The sequence below is a fragment of the Callospermophilus lateralis genome, chromosome 4 (assembly GCF_048772815.1).
Source record: "Callospermophilus lateralis isolate mCalLat2 chromosome 4, mCalLat2.hap1, whole genome shotgun sequence".
Lineage (NCBI taxonomy): Eukaryota > Metazoa > Chordata > Mammalia > Rodentia > Sciuridae > Callospermophilus > Callospermophilus lateralis.
Genome location: NC_135308.1, coordinates 71,235,771 through 71,252,678, shown reverse-complemented (window position 1 = coordinate 71,252,678; position 16,908 = coordinate 71,235,771). Strand labels below are relative to the sequence as shown.

General features: G+C 43.7%; 1 protein-coding gene and 1 pseudogene across 4 annotated transcripts; one reads left to right on the top strand and one right to left on the bottom strand.

Moving 5' to 3' along the window:
* Positions 1-762: 762 nt before the first annotated feature.
* On the top strand, positions 763-7,357 carry LOC143397690 (ribosomal protein eL22-like pseudogene; annotated as a pseudogene).
* Positions 7,358-9,600: 2,243 nt separating this feature from the next.
* Cops7a (COP9 signalosome subunit 7A) lies at positions 9,601-15,740 on the bottom strand. 4 transcript variants are annotated; one of them, XM_076854076.1, is made up of 8 exons: positions 15,641-15,740; positions 14,979-15,183; positions 12,742-12,817; positions 12,422-12,510; positions 11,322-11,524; positions 10,924-11,029; positions 10,617-10,768; positions 9,601-10,459 (listed from the first exon to the last, which is right to left on the bottom strand). In XM_076854076.1, exons 2-8 carry the CDS (start codon positions 15,138-15,140, stop codon positions 10,420-10,422), a joined length of 828 nt encoding a protein of 275 aa, XP_076710191.1. In that variant the 5' UTR covers positions 15,141-15,183; positions 15,641-15,740; the 3' UTR covers positions 9,601-10,419. The 4 variants fall into 4 exon arrangements, with proteins under 4 accessions (XP_076710191.1, XP_076710192.1, XP_076710193.1 ...); XM_076854077.1 differs by lacking the exon at positions 15,641-15,740 and adding an exon at positions 15,531-15,629; XM_076854078.1 differs by lacking the exon at positions 15,641-15,740 and adding an exon at positions 15,546-15,629.
* Positions 15,741-16,908: the final 1,168 nt, after the last annotated feature.

Genomic DNA, 16,908 nt, shown 5'->3' with positions numbered 1-16,908 from the left:
CTTCAAAATACAAACAAAGGTGGCTGGGAATGTGGCTCAGTAGTTGAGTGCCCCAAATTCAATCCCTGGTACAAAAAAAAAAAAAAAGGACAAGGGGGAAGTAAAGTTGAGCTCAGTAGCAGGCCCTGACTTCCTAGTCCAGTGTGTTATTAAACTTATTAAAAATAGGGCCAGTGGGGCTAGGATTGTGGCTCAGCAGTAGAGCGCTCGCCTAGCACAGGCGGGACCCAGGTTCGATCCTCAGCACCACATAAAAATAAAGGCATCGTGTAGTGTCCATCTACACCTAAAAAAAAATATAATAAATAAATAAATAAATATAGGGCCAGTGTGGATTCGTGACTGGGTCAAGGGAACCCAGCAACTGAAAGAATCCAGGCATCCCAGCAGTCAAGCAAGTGTAAATTATCCATTACCAGCTAGATTCTGATTGATGGAGGCTGGAACTCAAAGGCATTACCAGCCCTCATTTTTAAGTGTAGCCTATACTCTGACCAGGTAGGGAGAATACTTAGGCTGGGAGACCAAACTACTGGGTTCTTATTGTGGGTTAGCCTCTGGTTCTTTGGGTAACTTCAATTTATATACTTGGACACTGGGCAGAAAAAAGGAGAGAAAGGATACTACTAAGATCTGGAGGGATTGTTCAGTGGGAGGGAAAATTTCCCAAACTAACAGATGAGTAAGGGTAACCCAAAATATTTGTTTCTACTTGTCAGTTTGTGGGCCGGAGGCAATAGAGAGGGTAAAAGGTGATGAGAGTGGAGAGCTGGGTACCAATTCCAGGCCAGGAGGACGATTTCCATACTGTGTCTAAAGCATTTTAGGAGCTGAGGATGGAGACCAGAGCACTGAAGGAGCAACAGGGATGGAGTAATTAAGGAAAATGCTAGGAACAGAGAGCGGTCATTTATATCCCACGTATTGTGTCAAATGGTTTTTCTACACTAACTCAATGCTCACAATTCTTAGGTATGAATATAGGTCCTCATTGCCACCAGTAACTTGAAAGGACAGTCTTACAAAGCAGAGAACTAATAGAGAGATGAAGACTCCTTCTCAGTCCACTCTCATCACCCTTTGCCCTCTCTATTGCCTCCGGCCCACAAACTGACAAGTAGAAACAAATATTTTGGGTTACCCTTACTCATCTGTTAGTTTGGGAAATTTTCCCTCCCACTGAACAATCCCTCCAGATCCTAGTAGTATCCTTTCTCTCCTTTTTTCTGCCCAGTGTCCAAGTACATAAACTGAGGTTACCCAAAATACCAGAGGCTGACCCACAATAAGAACCCAGTAGTTTGGTCTCCCAACCTAAAAAAGTCTACTTAACTCCATATATCTTCCTGCCCTATGCTCCCAGTCCTGAGAATGTCATTCTAGGGGCTGAGAGAACAGCAAGGGCCAGGGATTCCTTCACTCAAATAATTCCTGTGGGTTAGGGGTAAAAAGAGTAGTTTTTACTTGCTGTTCCTTTATATCACCAAGGTCTTCAGATGAGAGAGGCAAGGAAGGGACAGGTACGGCTGCACTGGAGGGGGAGATGAAGATGAAGACAGTCATAGGAGGCCAAAGGAGATAAGAAATAAACAAGGAGGCCAGGGCCTGGGAGGAGTCCTTGTGTAGCTGGTTCTCCCAAGGAGCATTATCCCTGGGCAGAGCCTGGGGAAGGGGGCAGGGTACAGAACTGGCCCTGAGGGAAGGGCACAACAGAGGTCTGGGTGCAAAAGTGTGGCAGGGCTGCTACAAAAGGGGGTTTTTCCCCTACGCAGAGTGCTGGTGGCTCTGAGATGTCTCAGCCTCATGTCTGGTCTTAAATGGTACCTCTGGAGGGGCCAGGAGAAGTAGATGAGACATCCCCCTCTAGGCTCAGGCCCTCTGAACAATCCCTAAAAGAGGCAAGTTGGGTTAGCATTCAGAGTTCCTTACCCTCTCTCTGCCCTTTAACATGCTATTCTTCTTCCCTGAACATTTTATCTTTTGGATGGGAATGCTCCTGGTTTCTTCCAGCATCCATCCCCTCCTTTTGTCTACTGTCACCTGCTATCTGAAGACCTTGCAGGATCTGTATCATTTTTCAAGGTATCAGTATCCTCTGCCAAGAGGGCCAGAGAAGTCTGAGGCTGGCATCAAGTGGGAAGATAGAAAAGGGCCTGTAGGACTTGAATTGAGTCTTTTAAAAGATGGAGCCAGGGGCTGGGGTTCTGGCTCAGTGATAGAGTGCTTACCTAGCATGCATGAGGCACTGGGTTCCATCCTTAGCACCATATAAAAATAAAATAAAGGTATTATGTTCACCTACAACTAAAAATATATTTAAAAAAAAAAGATGGAGCCAATGGGTTTGGTGGTTCACACCTGTAATCCTAGCGGCCCAGGAGGCCGAAGCAGGAGGATCACAGGTTTGAAGCCAGGCTCAAGAACTTAGAGAGGCCCTAAGCAACTAAGCAAGACAAGCTGAATCTCAGTATAGATGAGCCTTATTTAAACAACCCAGTGTTTGATATAAATGACAATTTCAAAGTTGATGAAACTTTACAGATCACTTGCTCTGGGAATTCTGAAATGTGACAGTAGGACCGCTTTAGACTTACAAAAGCAAAATCTTGAGGTTGCAAAGGATCCAATGCAGCAATTACAGATATCCAACCCCCACCCCCCAGACTCCTGTTTACTACTGAAGAAACAGGTGAAGGTCAATATCACACAGCAACTTGCGGCCAGCAAGAGCCAGGACTCAAAAAACCTTGACGTAAATGTTATTAATATACTATACAGAATGATTTACCACTGGAGTCCTTTAAATAAAAAGTTTCTTGATGGTTTAAACACATTTTTTTTCTATTAAAATTTACCCAAGTAATAGCACAGTGTTTGAAACAATAGCTATTAGTATGCCAGTAACTCAGTATGTCTGGTTTTTTGTTTGAAGTGGTTTCACTGTGTTGCCCAGACTCCTCTGGAACTTCTGGACTCAAGTAATCCTCCTGCCTCAGCCTCCCAAGTTGCTGGAATTACAGGTGTGCACCACCTGTGCAAGCTTCATTGTGGTTTTAATTTGCATTTCCTTAATGGCTAACCATATTGACCATCTTTTCATATGCTTATTTACCATCATTATAGCTATTTATTGTTCTGTGGCACTGAGAATTGATCTCAGGGGCACTCTACCACTGAATTACATCCTCACCTACTCATCCTTTTGAAACAGGGTCTTGCTAAATTGCCTAGGCTGGTCTTGAACTTGTGATCCTCCTGCCTCAGTCTCCAGAGTAGCTGGCATCATAAGTGTGTGCCACCTTGCAAGACATGAATCATGTTTTTTATATCATAAGAATTCTTTGCTTAACTATGAATTGATTTCTCCTATAAGATCTTCTATAATTTTTATGGCTGTACATTTTGTGTTTACATCTTCTCTTGTGTGAGTTTTGGTAATTTTTGGCTTTCAAGATGCCTTAGACCCTTTTGTGCTACTATAACAGCATACCCCAAATTGGACAAATTATTAAAAAAAAAAAAAAACCAGAAATTTATTTCTCACAGTTCCAAAGATTGAGAAGTCCAAAATCAAGGTGCTGGCAGTCTTGGTGTTTGGTGAGTTCCCGGTACCTGTTCCTAAGAAGGAACCCTGAATACTGCATCCTCTACAAGGAAGGAGTGATGGTCCTCACGTAAGAGTGTGAACTCAGTCTTAAAAACCCTTTCTATTACCTCATTTAATTCATTCATGAGGTCAGAGCCCTCCCAACATTGTTGTAGAGGGAATTAAGTTCCAATATGAATTGTGGAGGGGAAAAAAGATTCGTACCACAGGACAAGGATTTGGCCAATTTTGCCAAGACTACTGAATTTGTGTGTAGAATTATAGGGTTCTTTTATTAACCCTTGTGATCTCTGGTAATATCCCCTTTTATTCTTGAATTGGTAATTTGTGTCTTCTCTCCTCCCTTCCTTTTTATTAGTATGGCTAGAGGTTTATCAATTCTATTGGTCATTTAAAATGGTCGACTTTTGGGCTGAGCACACAGCACAAGACCCCAGTTTGATCCTCGGCATGAAAAAAAAAAAAACAATATTTGGGTTTTTGGGTTCATTTTTTAAAAATATTTTTTTCTGCTGTCAATTTCACTAATCTCACTTTCTGCTTGCTTTGGGTTTATTTTTGCCCTTATTTTATCTTTTTAAATACTTTTAGCTCCTTCTTTTTGTTTTTGGGGGAGGGGTACTGGGCTTTCCCAGTGCTATATATCCACCACCCTTTTAAAATTTTTCTGAGACAGTCTCACTAAATTGCTGAGGCTGGTCTCAAACTCATCATCTTCTGCCTCAGCATCCTAAGTCACTGAGGTTAATTGCAGGCATGGGCCACCGTGCCTGGCTACCCTTATGTTCCTTCTCAAGGTGGAAGCATAGAATACTGACTCCAGACCTTTTTTATGTTGGCTAGGCTAGCCTTAAACTTTGTAATCCTCTTACCTCAACCTCCTGAGCCACTGGGATTACTGGCATGCACCTGTGCCTGGCAGTTCATATTTTCTATTTCACTTAGAATATTGCCTGACCAGTAAAGACCTAGTAAATATTAGCTTTTATTAACAATTATCATAGAAAAATAGATAAGCAAAAAGACAAAAATTACCCAAAATCCCAAAGCCCAAAAAAGTATATAACACAAACTTCATGGCTGATATATTTCAGATTTTTCAGCCAACATATATTTACCAGTTCAATGAAAATAAATAGTAAGTATAGGACCATATTTGCCGATGCATCACAAACGTTATGCATTTCCTATGAGGGATACAGGTTAAAGTCTGACATTCTTCCCAATTAAGATGCATCCTCCCTTCTCTTCATCAGGCTAACTACTACTTGGCTTCTAATTTCAGTTTAAAGGTCATGTCTTTTTCTGACCCCAGGCAAGATATAGGTCTCTGTTAACCACTTTCAACTTACTCAATACTTTTTAGCACCTACTAAACAGATAATTTGTAACCATGCACTTAAAAACCTTAAAGGGCAGAATAAGTCATGCTTTCTTACCCTGTGGTGGGAAAAGTATAAAATGGCAGTCGCACCCCAAACAAAAACCCCAACATGGAGCCTAAGGACCTTCTCTTCCTACTTTCCCTTCTTTTCACTGGCGGGAAAAGTTCCGGCAGGCACCATTATTCAAATCCCTTAGCCCCAATAAGAATTAACTTCTTAGGCTCCGGAACTGACATCTGGAAGAACTTGCCAATAAATGGGTGACCCGTCACTTACCTAAGCCCTGCCACCTCCCCTTAGATCTATATAAGCCCACAGCCTTTTGTAATAAAGTGGAACCTCTCTGGTGATTTGTGTTGTGTGGTGTCTTCCATTCGTAGGGGGGTATGGTGTCTTACACCCTGTACTCAAAATTTTATCTTTGCTCATTCTTTCTTCCCAGATGGTGACCCTAGGCTCTTACCTGTTCATCCAGGACCTGCAGTAGAAACCTTTCATTTGATCCATGTTGACACTACCTGACAGAGAGTCAATGAGGGTATAAAGGCACATTTCCAGTTCACATCCTAGAGATTCTAATTTGATAGGAACTAGGGTAGGACTGGCTGCAAGGCTTACTTTCAAAAGCTCCCATGATGATTTTGATGCTGGTGGCCCACAGAAACACTGCCTGTGGCAGACAACTTCTAACATGGCTCTCAATGATCTGCCTTCTGACAGTCATACCCTGTCTAATCTATGTTCCTTGAGTACAGGCTGGCCTACTGAGTAAAAAGCGACTGGATGTCACTTCTGTGATTGTCACAAAAGACTGTGACTTCAGCTTGCTAGTGTTGTCTTCTGGGCAACTGCTGGCCAATCCTTAGTCTTCTGATAAGGTCTTCAGTCCAATCACCCACGAAGAAGTGATTTTTTGTTTTTTAATATTTTATTTACATTTTGGTTTTTGGCGGACACAACATCTTTGTTTGTATGTGGTGCTGAGGATCGAACCTGGGCCGCACGCATGCCAGGCGAGCGCACTACCGCTTGAGCCACATCCCCAGCCCCGAAGAAGTGATTTTTACTGATGACCACTGAACCTAGAGAGGATTATGGCCTTAGCTAATACCTTGAATATAGCCTTGGGAGACACACTGAGGCAGAAAATAGTGCAACTCAGATTCTCTCCCTATAAAAACTGAGATAATTTGGGGGTTTTGTTGTTGTTGTTATTGGTACCAGGGACTCAACTCAGGAATACTTGAACACTACGCCACATCCCCAGACATTTTTATTTTTTGAGACAAGTTCTCACTAAGTTGCTTAGGGCCTTGCTTAATTGCTGAGTCTGGCTTTGAACATGCAATCCTTCAGCCTCAGCCTCCCCAGCCACTGAGATTATAGGTGTGTGCCACCACATCTGGCTGAGATGTTTTAAGCCATTTAATTTTACTGTCATTTGTTGCACAGCAATGGATAACTAATATACTACTTAGATGCCCTTGTAAACTCTGTTCAATCTATCCCTGTTGTATCCCTGTTGGAAGATTCATCTAAACTGGGAACTTTTTTCTTCTTCTTCTTTTTTTTTTTTTTTTTGTAGTTGTAGATGGACAGCATGACTTTATTTTATTTGCTTATTTTTGTATGTGGTGCTAAGGATCAAACCCAGTGCCTCACATATGCTAAGCAAGTGCTCTGCCACTGAGCTCCAGTCCTTCTTTTTTTTTTTTTTTTGAGACAGGGACTTGTCATATTGTCCAGACTGGCCTTGGACTTACAATCCTCCTGCCTCAGTGTTCTAAGCAGCTGGGGTTATAGGTATGCATTGCCATGGCCATCTAAGTGAGGAATTTCTAATCTCTAATGCTCTCTGATCACGCGGCCAGCTGTCAAGATGGTGCTGCAGAAAGACAAGAAGCCTAAGAGGACTACTTGAAAGTTTAATATGGACCTTACTCATCCTGTAAAAGATGGGATTTTTGATTCTGGATATTTTTAACAGTTTCTGAGGGAGAAGGTTAAAGTCAATGGGAAAACTGGAAATCCCGGGAATGTTATTCACATTGAATGCTTCAAGAATAAAATCTCAGTTGTTTCTGAGAAACAGTTCTCTAAGAGGTATTTGAAATATCTTACTAAGAAATACCTTAAGAATAATCATCTTCATGATTGGCTTTGTGTGGCTGCAATTTGACAAAGAGACTTACGAACTTTGTTATTTCCAGATTAGTCAAGATGAAGATGGATTAGAGTCTGAGGACTAACTGGTCTCCCTTTATAGGGCTTTGCTTTTTAATAAAACTAATGAAGTGTATATGAAAAAAAAACATCTAAAGATGGACTATCATTGAATAAAAAATTGTTCTCAAAAAAAAAAATACTGACAGTACACATTTTACCATTTTTATGCATAAATGTGTGTGCCCATCTAATTGTCATTTTTAGCTCCAGAGACTTTAATGTTTTTTGTTTTGTTTGCTGTACTGGGGATAGAATTCAGGGCCTCACACTTGCCAGACAAGCCCTCTACAACTGAGCTATATCCTCAACTCCTTTAATTTTTTTTTACATTTTGACACAGGGTTTTGCTAAGTAGCTGAAGCTAACCTCAAATATAATTCTTCTGCTCACCTTCCAAACTGCCAGGATTACAGAAGTGTGCCACTATGCCTGATTCTTCCTACTGTTAACATGGGGTCCAGTCCTAAAATCATCTAAGATTGCTAAGCAGTAGGGATCAGCATGTATGAGCGTGCAAAAGAGTGATAAAATTCTTAGGAAGAGCCCAGTGCAGTGATGCATGCCTATAATCCTAGCTGACACAAGAGGAGTGCATGTTTGAGGCCAGCCTCAGCAATTCAGCAAGGCCCTAAGCAATTTAGTGAGATCCAATCTCAAAAAAAAATTATCTTGGTTACACATCGATTCCCAAAATCTTGAGCCAAATTTCATGGTCAAAACTGAGCCCTCATTACTTCCCAAAGAATGTGCTGCCCTTTCCCCTGCCTTGGTAACCAAGAGCTCTGTCTTTGTAAATAAAAAAACAAATTATATTTACCTGTCCCTAGAGATGTGAATGGTTCTCTCTCCCTCTTTTGATGTGAAGCTGGGCAGTCGAAGCCCACTCTACATTGGACTTTAAGAGACATTCACTGAAGTGTGGAACTAGAAATTTCTAGGAGTGGGAAGTTTAAGCAGCTATTAATTGGGAGGAGCCTCTGGGGGAAAGGAGATACTAAGTTCCAAAGGAAAAACTGGGGCTTGGGTGGTAGTTGGGGACAAGTTTAAATAAGCACCAGAAACTATCAACTTCTACACAATGGAGGGCCTGGGAGGAAGGAGTTTATTTCAGGGGTAACAAGCTCAACAAGTTTGTCTATAGCAAAGCTGAGAAGCCACAAATGTAAGCTCCTAAAATGGGGCTCACTGGATAGGTTTTGTTAAGTCTCCATTGCCCCCTCAAGGCTTAAGTTTATCTGGTCCACCTTTAATCAAAAAATCAGAATTCCACTCCCATTTTCTGGTTCCATGACTGACAAAAGCTTTAGAACCCATAAAGAATGCTCTCTCCTAAATCTCCAGAGAATAGCACTAGCTTTGGCAAGCAGCTCAGTCAACATTAAGACCACTTGGACTCGCAGAAGTCAAGCACTGTGGGGAGTCACTCCAAATGCATGCACCTTTAAGTCTTGAGGTACCAAGGGAATCTAAAAGATCACAGGTATGGCCCTGGGAGTGGCCCTAGGAGTAGGTGGCACCCAGAGGGGTTGAGCTACACTCACCTGTTCCCTTGTAATCCTATCCCTTGCCTCATTTAAATGGCCTCTTCCCAATAAAAGGGTTCAGCATGTGCTCCTCTCTTTTCCCACGGACCCCTAAGGTCAGAGCTGTCACAGGACCCAAAGGAAAAGGTATTTTCTCTGTCTCTGTGTGATTATTTCGTGCAACCCAGTTCACCTGGAGTGACCTTGAGTGTTAAGTCATGAGATACAACAAAGCACTTTGCATGTGGGGGCTCAACTGTCCCTCAGACTAGAGCTTCCTAATTCTAGATAATACATAGCAGGAGGAGTCCAATCCTCCCAGCATACTTCTTGGGAAGTACTAAGTTGGACAGAGAGCAGTAGTCCAACAGACATGGTACTTTTATCTGGTTTTAATGCAAAGATTCAAGTTCACTATCAACTCTTTCCCTTATAATTCTATGAGGTGGGGCTGGGGATATACCTCAGTTGGTAGAGCGCTTGCTTCACACGCTCAAGGCCCTGAGTTCAATCCTCAACACCAAAAAAAAAAAAAAAAAAAAAAAAAAAAAATCCGAGGTGGAAAGAAACAAGATGAAGTGAAGCTTCTTGAGAACAAGGACAGAAATGGTCAGTTTGCATCTCTGGTATCTATCACGTGTTGGTACTAAGTATTCATTACTTCTGAACACATGCTGAAACATGGAGTAACTTATCCAAAGTGAAAGCCCAAGAGCTAGGTGTCTTAGCTGTGGGGCTAGGACTATGCAAATAGTATCTGGTTCTCTTTATTTTCTAGTATTCTGCTTTAGAGTAGACTAGGAATGAGTCTCATTCCCATCCACAAATATCAATAACAGAAGATATTGAGTTCTGGGCATGTTTGTAGATAGACTTCTTATATTTATTTCTGTTCTATTATAGATAGATATATGCATATATACTTTTTTTTTTTATACAATCTATATTCCCTTCCCCACCAAACTCCAAAAGGAGATATAAATCTTTCCAGGATTGCCATTGGGCTTCCCAAGATGGTCAGAGCCAAGAAAGAACCATTTCTCAACATCTCAATAGCTGTCCTTCTTAGGCTCTAGAATCACTGAAGCAGCAGCATTCCCAGGATCCAAGGGGAAGATGGGGGAAAGGAAACTGTAGTGTGCTGGGACTCTAGAATGAAAGTGTCCAGTCACTCCCAGAATGGCAGACTGGCTCCCAGAATTCTCACGGTAAGAATTCTGGTAGGACCCTCATTCTTCAGATGCTAGCCAATAGGCAAGGGTAGGGAGTAGGAATCAGGTATTTGACATGCAGGGAAAGGGTGGTAGAAGGAACACCCAAGGCTTATGCTGGAGACTGAGCAACCTTCAGGACTACCCATCTACTCAATGACAGAAGTAATAAACAGGGACAGATGTTGAATTATTAAAGAAATAGAGAGGAGAGCATGACAGGAAGAAGGAACAACGAAACACATGGGAAAATCATGTAGAGCAAAAAGTACCAATAAAAACATGACCTGTACTGGCCTCTTCCCTAGAAAAGATGTAATCTATGCTTTGGGGTGCAGGAGGTGAAAGGTCATGAACTAGGATTATCAGCTGGCCAGGGGCACAGGAAGGCTCTCTGAGGATTCCTAAGGGGCAGGTAGGCAGGCAGCTGGGGCCCCATATCCCCAGGAAAGAAATAATGAATCCCTTCAGTTCGACTTGGACCAAATCTTGGCACTCCCTCGGAGCCTGGCAAGGGGGGAGAGAGAGAGAGAAAGAGAGAGGATGCAGGGGATCTCCCTAATCCCTGGAGGTTCCCCCAAATCCCCAACCCACACAAATGACTAAAGTAAGTGCGGCAGACAGGTCCTTGAGGTAAAAGTGGGCCACTACCACACTGGCTTACCCCTTCCCTTTTGAGGCCTTCTTGCTGGGCTGGCGCTGGTTGGTGCCTGGAGCTGGGTCCCTCAGTTCAGTCAGGTGTTGCTCAGGGTCCTGAGATGTGGCTGCAGCAGCTGCTGCTGTTGTAACTTTAATGGTTTTTTTAAGGTTGGCAACCTATCAAGATGAAAAGAAAGGGATAGCAAAAAGGTTCCAAAACCTGAGAGCCCCTACTTATTTTGTCTGCCTGCTACAGCCATGTCCAAAGCACTTGCACAGGCCAGGTGCCCAGACTGGGGAAGCCTGCATCCATCCTGCTCCTGCCTGCTCACCTCACTTTCAATCTGCTGCTTTAGGCCCAGCTGCTGCTCCTTGTGCTGGTTGGCACGGCTCACTTGCTCCTCGATACCTGACAGCACAACCTCACAGCCCACACACCTGCAGGGGTTAGGGGAGATGACAGGGCTCAGATGAGGGCTACCATCAGACTCACTTCTCAGTTAAGATCCCTCAAGAGTGAGACACTCCCTCCCCTTTGACTTCCCCAACTACTACTCTCAGGATCCCCTCTACACCTTCCTTCAGAAGTCTGTAGAGGAATGAGCTCCTTTCCCTCCCTCCTCTCAGGTTCCACTTCTATAGCCCCGCCTAGGTCCTAACCTCTCCCATCTTGAAGCACTGCTTGCTTTCTTGGAGAGAAAAAGGGACAGGACCAGGATACAGATCTCACCACTCCTGCAGGGTTCGGGCAATGGCACTAAGGTCTTGGCGCTGGATGTCCCGTCCAATGCTGTAGTCAACCTCTAGACGCTGATTGCGTTGATCCAGTGAGCCTCGAAGCACATCAGCATATACAGCCTCAATCACCAGGTCTTCTAGCTGCCGCACATTACGCAGAGCAAGGGCTTCTAGCAACACTGCATATGGGATGCACTGGAGTCAAGGGTAGGAGCAGGGTGGTCAGAACAGAATTTGTTAAGTTCCTCAGCAGAGAAGGGCTTTCAAAAATAATCTTCTCTTATTTTCCCCTGCCCAGGCCCATCTGCTCTTCACTCTTATTCCTAAATCCTTTCCTCTAAAAGGCTGGTTCTGAAGCAAATTAAATAAAAGTCCCCCCACATCAAAACAGCATCATGAGAAAATGGCTTAAATAAATTACTAGACCGATGCTCTCCCAAGACCTTTATCCCCCACACCACACAGGGAGAAAGTGACTTCTGCATGGGTGTCATTCTTTGGTCATAGCTCAGGACATGCCACAGCCCTTGTCCAAGATCAGCCTGTCATGATGCAAGTATGTGAAACTGGGTGAGGTGTGTAGTGACTCTGTTTATCATTTATATTCCATCTGCTTTTTAGGCGTCCAAAAGAGCCTGTTTTCAGTAAAACCATGAAACAACTTAATGGTCTAATAACAATTGGGAGAACACAGACTGGAGTTAAGGGGTGATATTTAACAAAAACAGCCCAAGAGGAATACAGATATATTTTTGGGTTACATATTGCTTATTCTAACACTAGAAGCCCAGAATTTCATTAGAAGAGAGCCCCACTTCCAGCTATCAGACTTTGCTGGCATGAAACAATTACATAGTGGTTAGGAAAGCACTTGTTCACTGACACATGATTGGTATCTTAGTTATTACTATTTTAATCAAAAATACAAAAGATGGTTTTCTTAGAACTTCAGTTGATCAAAGTTTAGATATAGACCTTGGCAGAGGGGAAGGGAAGGGCAAGAAAAAGCAAGTCTGGTCAAGGGCTATCCCGGTGGGACATAAAAGATGCTCTAGACCTCGCTGGCTTTGGACTGGGGAGACTGTCACTCACCTTGACTTTAGCAGCCAGGGTGACAACTGAGAGGTGTCGAAGTTTATTCTTCTGAGCTTCAGTGAGTGGAGGAAGATTCCTGGCTTCAGCTAGGGAAAAAGGACAAAGTTGTATGGATTCCTACTTTCAGTTTTGTGGGAAACTTTGGTCTTCTCCCCTTCTCCTGCATTTTTCCCCCGTTTTCCATGCCAGCTTAGGCTATGACTCCAAACCTTTATGCCCAGGGATCTAAGTGCAGCATCCTATGAAGTTCTAAGTCCCTCCAGAAACTGCCCTTCTCCCATTTTCATTGCTCCAGAGCTCCAATCCCTCTTGGTTACCTAAGTAGTCGGCATATGTTCCATAAGCAAACACTGTGAGCAACCGGAATGTGGAAGCAAAGTCACTTTCAGCCAGCTGCAAGAATATGAAGGAAGAGAAGAGGTGACAGAAGGGCCTCCCTCATTACCCTCCCAACCTTATCATTTTTGAACTCCATTTTCTGGCCACATTTTTTTCAATCAATGTTAATTCACCAAGAGGCATTCTCTGCCTCTCAGTGATTAATCTTCCTACAGGAAGGGCTAACTTCCACTTCCAGGTCTTTTTTATAGCAATGTTCTCTTCCTCCATCCACCATCTAATTCCTACCTTATATTCAGGGTTGAAAACGTTCAGTTTGGAATTTAACAGACCACACACACATCAGGCACTATAAATTGTGCTATTTGGCCATCAGAGTATATGTAATATTTCTGAATTTAAGTATCTTTAGGCAGTCTATGGTACTCCCAATTCACCAGGCTCCTGACTCAGCCTAGTCAGACACCTATATTTGTGGCCTCTGCTTCAGACCCATCTCATAGATCCAGCTCACCAGAAGGATCCTCTCCTCCTATCACTGATCACTTATTCTGGCACTTAATTAATTCCTGCAGAAGGTTCTTACTTTAAGAATATCTTTCCTTTCATCAAGATTATAGATCCACCGGGTATGGTGGCGTACACCTGTAATCCCAGTGGCATGGGAGGCTGAGACAGGAGGATTTTGAGTTCAAAGCCAGCCTCAGCAAAAAGTGAGGCACTAAACAACTCAGTGTAGACCCTGTTTCTAAATAAAATACAAAAAAATAGGGCTAGGGATGTAGCTTAGTGGTTGAGTACCCCTGAGTTCAATCCCCAGTACCCCTCCGCAAAAAAAAAAAAAGATTATAGACCCAGTCTCTGGTATCCCACTAGCATTTAGCAGAGCTATTCATGTTACTGACTCCCTCAATAAATATTTGCTTAGTAAGGATTTACAGATTTATATCCATCCACCTTATCTTTTCAACTGGAATATAAGTGTTGAAAGGGTAAGCCTTGGGTCATGCACTTTTTTGGTATTCCCAGATCACTGGCAGATTATTAAACAGGTACTCAATTAAAAAGTGCTTCTTGGGGCTGGGGTGGTGGCTCAGTGGTAGCACACTCGCCTGGCATGTGAGGCACTGAGTTCGATTCTCAGCACTGCATGTGAATAAATTTTAAAAAATAAAGGTCTATAATCAACAATTAAATAAATAAATAAAAATTTGAAAAAAGAACAGTGCTTCTTTTTCTTCACCTTGATTGATACGCTTTTGTTCCATTGAATATGAAAGCAGGGTAAAAAGATAACCACAGTTTTCCCCATACCACAGTGATCAAAAAAGGCTAAATCCAGGCTGGGGTTGTAGCTCAGTGGTTGAGCACCTGCCACGCTCGCATGGGTGAAGCACTGGGTTCGATCCTCAGCACCACATTAAAAAAATAAATAAGTAAAACAAAGATATTGTGTTCATCTACAATTAAAAAAAGAAAAAGGCTAAATCCATTGATTCAACCATAGGTCCTCAAAAACTTGGCTCACCGCTTACCCACATATCACTATCATAGGACATGGGCTGATGCCACAAGTCTTCATAACCCATCTACTATTGACTTGAAACTCTTTACACTTTGCCACTTCTATGTGAATGGTTCTCTCTGCTGTGTTCCTTCTCCTTTGCCTACTTTAAACGAATTAACATACACTACACTGAGGGAGAGAACAGGGCATGTCAATTTGGCCTATTCAATCCTTCCATCTGTACCAAACTTTACACTTTCTCATGATTTTATATGATTCCCACAATAATGGTTAAGTATAGTGTTATTTCCATTTGAGTGGGAGCAGTACTGGGAATTGAAACCAAGGGTGCTCTACCATTCACTAAAGCTATAGACCCAGCCATTTTTATTTTGTGATAGTCTCACTAAATTGGCCAGGCTGGCCTCAAACTTAAGACCATCATCTTCTTGCCTCAGCCCCTCAGAAGCTAGGATGATAACATGGTCCTTTGTTAAAAATGAAAAATATTACATTTTTCAGATTCCTCATCTCCAAAGGGAAAAAGTGCTTTACCTGCTTGTTTATTTTTGCAAGTTGCCATTAATCACCACAGTATCCTTGTTCAACTAAATGGTGCCAGGGTTGCAAAATGAGCCTGCCCGCCCATTCTTAAGTCAAAATTTTTGTCCCAAGCTTCCCTGTGGGTTACCCAAGCCAGCAACCCACCTCTCTAACATTGGGCATATCCAGCAGTTCCCCAAACACGTAGACACCAGGGGCCTCCAGCACCTGGTGGATGAGTGTGGCCAGCGCTGCCCCCTTGGCCGACTTGGCCAGGAGCAGAAATTGCTCCTGGTTCTGCCCTGTCACCTTCACCTCCGCACTCATGGCTGTACTGAGCTGTGGGAACCTGGGCTCAGGTTGTCTGGAGCTGTAAGGAAAGAGGATGTGAAGCTAGAGGACCCTAAACACTAGCAGAATAGGAAGCCCAAGGGTAAGGAGCCGGATTGTAGAGGGGCTAAATTACTACTGAAGTGAGGACTAAGAGTTAGAACGATCTACTCAGGATCTAAAAATCTCAGTCAATTTACGGCTGCCACGCCCACCCTCCATTAACGGCCTCTAAACCTAATCCCAAGCCCCATCACGTGCACCCCACTGAACATCAAGGTACAGGCTGCAACCAGGTAAGGGGTCTCACACAGTGTCCATCCCAACCACGAAGCACTCTCAGCTCTCCACGCGTGCCCTACACGTGCCCTAACCACGTGACCTTACCACCACTATCCTTACACGTGGCTCCACCTCCTCCCTTAAAGAGGCAGCCCTGAGACTGTGGGACCCGCCGACTGCCCCAGCCGTCCCTGGGCCAGACTGCAGACCGCTACCTGGAAGGTTCGTCTTCCAGCGCACCGGGTGGGGCTGCTGCTCCGTCACCTCCGGCAGCTGTTCCGAGCTTTTCCTGCCACCCGCCCCCTCAGGGTCGCTCTAGCCACTCATTTCTATGGCCGGGTTCCGGTAGTGCTTCCGCTTTTACTACGTAGTTCCGGGAGGAACATAACCCGCTTCCGCCTTCGGACTGTCGAAGCTCTGGGGAGGGATGCGAGCATTCTATTCTCTTGATTGGTTGCTGGGGAAGAATGACGGGTGCCGTTCCCCCACCCACCCAGCGCTATGTTACAATAAAACTTTACTGGGGGAAGAGTGAGTGTCACCGAGGAACACTCGGTCCCCTGCGGTGCGAGTGGCTGGCTCACTGTCAACTCCAATCTACCATTGATGTGGCGATCCCTGCAGCTGGCGGTTCTTGGGAGGAGAGGAAAGCTATAGTGGAAGGAGTGAGGGAGCAGAAAAAAGGGGGAAGAGACGTGATAGAGGAAGAAACCATAATCAGTAATACAAATTAGCCCCGGCTAAGATCATCTGGGTAGTTCAACCACTCACATTTTGAGGAGAAGGAGAAAATAAGTTAAAAAGTAAAACAGAAACAGCTATCATGCTTACTCTTGGTTAGACATTGAGCATTTTATCCCGTTCAATCCTCACAACTATATCGCCTCCCAGTATGACTTCAGGAAACGTCGTGGTTACAACTGTGCTTATTAAATGATGATTTTAGTAGGTAGCCCCCACCCTGCCTGGGGATTGAACCCAGGGGTGCCTTAGCAGTGAGCTATATCCACGGTGCTTTTTGTTTTATTCTTAATTTTGAGTCAGGGTCTCACTAAGTTATTGAGTGCTTAAGTTGCTGAGGCTGTCTTTAAACCTGAGATCCTTCTGCCTTACTCTCTGGAGTCACTGGGTTTACATGCATGCACCATCACCCTGATGGTACCTTGGTTCTTAGTTTCTGGGGGAGGGAAAAAAATTAGAAATTGGAGTTTACGAAAATCCAGGGATTCACTTGGAACCGAGGTTTTTCCCATCTACTTCACCATAGATTATTTTTGTCTTTGTTTTGTGGTGCAGGAAACCCAGGGTTTCACTCATGCCAGGCAACATTTCTACTACTGAGTTACACCTCCAGCCCAGTAATATTTTTAAAAATCTAACAGCCAGGCGCGGTGATGCAGGCTTGTAACCCCAGAGACTCATGAGGATGGAATATCCCAGGCCAGCTTACGAACTTGGTGAATAACCCTCAGGAATTTAGTAA